General features: G+C 38.1%; 1 protein-coding gene across 1 annotated transcript in view; it reads right to left on the reverse strand.

Moving 5' to 3' along the window:
- The window catches only part of FAM135B (family with sequence similarity 135 member B), a 153,047-nt gene extending 147,364 nt beyond the window's left edge, over nt 1–5,683 (reverse strand). Inside the window, exon 1 of the mRNA XM_065669446.1 lies at nt 5,607–5,683. Coding sequence (XP_065525518.1) covers nt 5,607–5,683 — 77 coding nt within the window. The remainder of the gene's footprint in view (nt 1–5,606) is intronic.
- Between the last annotated feature and the right edge of the window lie 968 nt (nt 5,684–6,651).

The following is a 6,651-nucleotide window of genomic DNA, read 5'->3' on the forward strand; positions in this document are numbered from 1 at the left end:
AGAGCAAAAGGGTATCTTCTAAGCAAACACAGGTAATCGAAATATCAGTCATATCTATTATGGTTATTATCAGCAAGCAGCCTAAGGTCAGTCACAAGCTGAGGGCTTGACAGACCAGTTCTGTGTATATGTGTATGTAAGTACATATATTTCCTATCTAAGGATACTGAGCCATACTCTACAAGAGCTGTCATCTAACTGCTAACTTGTGCCTTGCTTAGGTTCACCTCTCTTTTCTCTGCTATGCACTGAACCATTGTACTGTGATACACTTATATGCAACAGATGGATCTGAATATTCCCTGCATAAAGTTATCACTTGTTTTACACCATCTGGTTAAAGTACAGTCATCAAAATGGCAGAAAAGACAAAAAGGGAACTGACCACAGTAGGTCACAGAAGAAAGAGATCCAGAAGGCAAGGCACAGTTTTCATCACTGTGCACTGGCTGCATTTCAGACAGGACACACTAAAGTTCCCTGACATATCTAATATATGAAACATCTCAGGGTCCAGAGTGTTAGTTGTCCAGGGACCTTATTTATGAATCTATATTGTATTAACTCTGTGATATTGCCTTGGTTAGTCAACCTACTGAATGAGTTGGAGTTGGCCTTTAGCTCAGTTCCATGTAAGTATAAAAGTGACATAGAACACTTACCTGATGTGTTTAGGTTAAGATGAGCCAGAGTATTGCTTATTTGAAGGAGGAACATTATTTCCAGACACAAGAGTATCCCACTTTCCACTGATTATTTTGATTGTCAATCAACAGAATTTGTTGAGATGCTGCTCTTCATCTGCAGAACAGCCTCATATTTTAGGCTCCACTCTATTTAGTTTCAGTCTTTTTCCCCTAGCACTGGCACTGGAAATCCCACGTCTCTTCAGTAGACATGGGGTGCCTGAAAATTAAAGGTGGCTACACTAACTAAGCAAATGAGAGAATTGTCTTCACCAACTGTTACGGAAATAGGTCACCTTACATGATTCTCCTGAAGTTGAACATTTGCTACACTTTGGGAGATTGTTGTTTATCTTACTGAACACCAGCACCACAACTACATTCATGAGTATAGGTTTGTGCTTCACTACTTTCAATCCTGTCAGTTCAATGTAGCAGGTTCTCAGCCTGAAAAAATGTATATTGTTATGAAAAAGTAACAAGATTTCTTTCTGTCCTAGACAGAATCACAGAATCACAGAATCCCAAGGGTTGGAAGGGACCTAAAAAGATCATCTAGTCCAACCCCCCTGCAAGAGCAGGGTAACCTACAGTACATCACACAGGAACTTGTCCAGGCGGGCCTTGAATATCTCCAGTGTAGGAGACTCCACAACCCCCCTGGGCAACCTGTTCCAGTGCTCTGTCACTCTTACAGTAAAACTTTCAAATCATAGAATCAGCTAGGTTGGAAAAGACATTTAAGATCATCAAGACCTACCATTACCCCAGGACTGCCAAGTCCAACACTAACCCATGTCACTAAGGGCTTGACACTGTACCTCAAAGACTTCATGTCCTAATAGACAACAGATGGAAGTAAGGGCTGAACCCCTGGATACAATATGTGTTTTCAAGGTATCCATCCTGACAAGAAAGGCATTGGTTGATTGCTGAACGCCAGTTTTCTGAGGAAAGGAACTGCTTCATTTTGTCTCTGAAGGCAAGACTTCATGACAAAGGACAGAAACACAGTTGTCCATGTAAGCAAGAGGGATGTTTTACCACATAAAAAGAAGACCCTGTTGAGAAGACCCTGTTCTCAGCAGCTCTGAATTTTACTGATACTTCATCTGATACTTGCATGGTTTTGTAAACTATGACAGCACTGATCTTTTCCCCAGTGCAAAGTTGCATTAATTTAGAAGAAGCTGGATGTCATTTTTCCACTCATTTTATTCACCACCACACCTTACACACATAAAACATCAGTGTGTCAGACACTTACAAATTGCACCCTCAAATTTGAAGAATGATAAGACTGATAAGCAGTTGATCCAGTCGTGTGATTGATAACTAGTGACTTATCTTGGTTTATAATACAACCTTCCCAAAATCCTAGTGTTATTAAGTCAATGTTTTACCTTCTTTGTGCCTTCTATTCCCTCACTATTCCCTTCTATTCCCTCACTGACTCCAAAAGCTTTGTGAACACAGTAGTTGTGGGTTGCTGGTCTTTTTTTCTCTTTCAAATAGGTTTTGAAAAGCTTTAAGAAAAAAAAAAAGGTGCAGAAGGATTGCTTCTGACTGAAGTAGACAGATCAATTAATTGGTCTCTGGCAGTCAGGGATAATTTTATTTCCTACTTTATTAAGGAAAATCAGAATCAGATCATTTCACTAGAGAAAATATGTCACCAGTTATTAAGCAGCACACAATGAAGAGAATTAAGGAGAGAAAACTTGAAGATGTTTTCCGGAAATTGCATTACTTATGAGTCAACCTTTAGAACTCTGGCATCAAACAGCATTGCAAATCCTTTGGTTTGACCAAAGAAAAGCTTCTTTCTCTCCCCTATAGCACCTAAAACATTTAACCTTTGATGTCTATAAGTACTGACACAATTGAGCTTCAGAAGATAAATGTAACACTAATTGACTGAAGTAAACTACCTGCAACACAAAATGTGCAGGTGACTGTTCGTGTTACATATGCCAGAAACATATAACCATAACATATATTTCTTTAAAATCGTTACTTTTGTATCTCAGTCACTTTTCAGTATTAACCATTCATACAGGTTAAGAGATTCAAATATCACAGGGTGTTATTCAGATGGATTAAGGAGCTTCCATTTCTTGTGGAGAGGGAAAGGTGCAACTGGCTGTGTGTGCATACAGAATTCAAAATAGCTTCCAGTGCAATCAAAACTAGAACAAGACCATTACTGAAGGCCTTGCATTTTAAAGCACTTTTACTCTGTGGCTTACAGCCAGCAGATCATGTTCTTAATCAAGTTTTACTATTAACCATCACCTAAAGGCTTCAGAAGGGCTGATTCTCCCAGGATTCTTTTGCTAAATGTCTTGATTTATTCATTCCTTTATTTGCATGGAGTGCTCTTCTCCAGAGGGTTCACTGCTGGCACAGACACACTCTCCCTAAAGGCACTGTCTTTAGGACAGTTAGCCAAGACTGAGTGTTTTGGAAAATACTGTCCTTATTTATGCATATGTACACAGTTCTAACCCAGGAATTTCTACCTTCTGTCAGTAAGGCAGGCAGTAGCAGGACTGTTATGTATTTGTGGAGATACATAATCAGGTTTTTTTATTATGATTGTTTTTATTTTGGTTTTGTACCAAAGTATCAAAAGGAAGAGTAAGTTACATAAATTGTTACTAATACTGCTAGCTATTAACAGTATTAACTATTAATACTGTTAATTATTATTACTACTGTTAAACCAACACATTAATAATATTGGTTCTATTGTTAAAAACCCTAACATGTTGTGTTCTCATAGAAATAAAGATTCACTTCAGCTCTGCTGCTGTGCTGATGTACAACCTTTCATAAATCACCTTTCTGGCCTTCAGCAAGAGAGAGAGATATTGACTCAGTTTACAAGGCACTAAAAGAAGAAAAACACTAGTTAAATAGAAAATTCCCATCATTATTACTTCTACCACTTTATCTTCCGAGGACATCATAAGTCAGTCCAAGGTATCCCAGATGTCTATAGTGAATACTAACAATGACAATAGGGGAAAACAATAAGAAAGTGTGCCCAAGTTAAAATGAAATTTGGCAAGCTCATCTACTCCTTCACACTTCCATACTACAGTGATAGGGGCTGCTGAGTAGATGAAACCAACCAAAGGACACTGATCATCAAATCTGAGACACAATAAAGGATTTAGTTGGAAATGTAAACATTAAAACTATATGTATACACTATACAAATGCAATAGCATGCAGGATACATAAAAAAATAAATGTAAACAAATCAATGCAGTATAACCTGTAGTACTGTATGTTTGGAATATTAATCAGTAAAGCAAGGTAGGCACCAGCGGGGAAAAAAGCAAGGGTAATTACAAGCTCATTAGTATGACAGCAGAATATATTAACTGTGTTAGTGCCAGGTTTACCCCCACACCAGAGATTTGATGTGACTGTCAAAGCCAACAAAAGCACTTTATGGAAATTATAGAATGCAAAAAGCAGACTAATATGACAAAAAACAGGCAGCCCATCACACAGTAACATCCAAAGTGGGAGGATTCCTGGCTAACCTCTATACATCCTACCATCTAAGTCCAAAACAATCACTGAGCCCACAGACGAGTGTCGATTTTCAAATGTGAGGAAGATCAAAGACATTTACACGCATCACCAGAAACCAAGAAAAAAATCTGTAGTTGGAATTATCTTCTAAGGTCATAAGGACCAGAAGACACAGGAGGGTTCTTTTATAACTCAGATAAACCAAACAACTCAAGCACAGAGCACTTTATAAGTGTGTGTATATATATATATACACACATATGTGACAAGTACTTGGTATAGTCAGAATGCTTTCTAACATAAAGTTGGTGTTTATTCACTTGAAGATGTGAACAGAATGACAGATGTCAGCTGTTAAAACAAAATAGAGCCATGTTTACTTCATTCAAGTTCACAGCATCTTTCCCACGTAACTCATCACAATGGAAACAAGAGGCCTGTATACAGACAGAAGCAACTCTACCTAATCTACCCCAATACTTGAAACAATTCCATGGTTTCCTTGCAGGAAATGGTGGTTTTGATGAGCAAATCTGCTGTGAACCACCCCTGTACCAAGCTAAGGCTTGAAAGAAAACATTTAGGGCTCTGTATTCATCAGTTCTCATTGAGTAAAGAAAATAAGACTTCCCTTGACCCATTGTTGTCCATGAAGTACCTTCTTTTGACCTATCTGGGTCTTCTGGTCTCCTCAAAAACTGTTTACCTTATCTTTTCCTCACTGAATAACACATGTGAGGTACAATATGCAAGAAGAGTAACAACTCATACTTGGTTGGGCTTCTCCACAGGCACCAGGCTGTTAAAAATACTATTAGGAAGAGTGGTTCAAAAGAATAGGAAAATTAAGTAAAGCAGAAGTTGTACACGTTCTTGTAACTTAGGGGGATGTGAAAAAGCAGCATGGCCACCAGAAACAGAGCTTTAGGCAAACATGAGCATTCATTTTCCCTTGTGAAATGGTGGGATTTAGCTAATTTCATTAAGAGAACATAGCCATTAGATTTATTACCCTAAAATGAACATGTTTTCCTTATAGTTCAATACAGTTATAATTTCACACAGGCTCAAAGCCAGTTCAGAAGCATTTAAAGCAGCTATTGTACTTATATCTGAACAGATGCTTAAAGTAATTTGGAGCATTACAGCATTGTATTACAAAAACAAGTCAGTCAGCCTGACTTTATAGTGAAAGTAATGTACATTGATCTTCCTTGACAGCAATGAAAGCCCAATGACATCCTTCCCTGCCCTGGAGACTGCATGAAATATAACTGCATTTGGCAGAAAAGAGCCTGTTCTGCAGTTTAACTCTTTTCTGTAAACTACTTCTGTGTTATCAGCTGTTAATTAATGGAAACATCAACTCACCCTCTCTGGAAGAGGTCCACATTATGGAATTTGTGTAGCTCCACAGAAAACTCGACCGTTCCCTGGACCTCAGACATGATTTTTTCAGGTCATCACCTAAACAACACATATATAGAGGCATTATGAACATTGGAAGCATTTTGCTTAGCAAACCCATGAATGGATTACTACTTTTTGTTCAGCATCTTTGGGTTCATGCAAAGCTTGAAATTGACCGAAATCAACTGGAATCTTTCCAGTAACATCATTGGGCTCCATCTTCAGGAAGACTTGCTAAAAGCCAGATCAAAGCAGTAATTATGAGAGGTAAAAAGTCTAATTAAGCCTGAGGACAGAATGATAATATTATGCAAAGTATAAGAAACAAAAAGTAAATAACATATTATGTGCAAGAATCTCAGAGCAAATTTTAATTAACTCTCTTGCTACTCTCATATGGGAAATTGATTTTTTCCTTCCCATTTTACCAAATGGCAGATATCCAGGGTCAGCACAGCTCATTTCTATAAAAGCACATGCCCAGAAGACAAAAGCCTTGGACAGATGAGAGCAAGAATTCAGCTGTCTCTTGCTTTTGACCCGTCCTATGACTTAACTAAAGTCCCAGAAGGGAAGCTTCTGAAGAAATATGAATAATTTAAACATTAATGAATGAAAGAGATTCTTCTAAGGAAAATGCTGGCAATCAAAGCACCTAATAGGCCACAACAGCCAGATAACAATTTGAAGCGTTACATCCACTTACAGATTATATCTCATATGTTCATCAAATAATAGAATAATCCAGGTTGGAAGCGACCTCAAGGAATCTTTGTAAAAGTACATTTCCAAACCAGCCCTACTCAATACACCAGTGTAAACCCTCAACATTCCCCTAATTGCAGCAGAGGAAAGCCAAGGGCTTTTACAGATTTTGGACAGATTTTGAATTTTCTATTTACCTTTTCCTCCTTTCCTCCCCTCACGTTTACTTCTGGCAATCTGCAAGCTGTCTGGAAATTGCCTGTAGCATCATAGATCTCTACAGATAGAGATCAGATTTCTT

This window comes from Lathamus discolor, chromosome 2 (assembly GCF_037157495.1).
Source record: "Lathamus discolor isolate bLatDis1 chromosome 2, bLatDis1.hap1, whole genome shotgun sequence".
NCBI classification, from domain to species: Eukaryota; Metazoa; Chordata; class Aves; order Psittaciformes; family Psittacidae; genus Lathamus; species Lathamus discolor.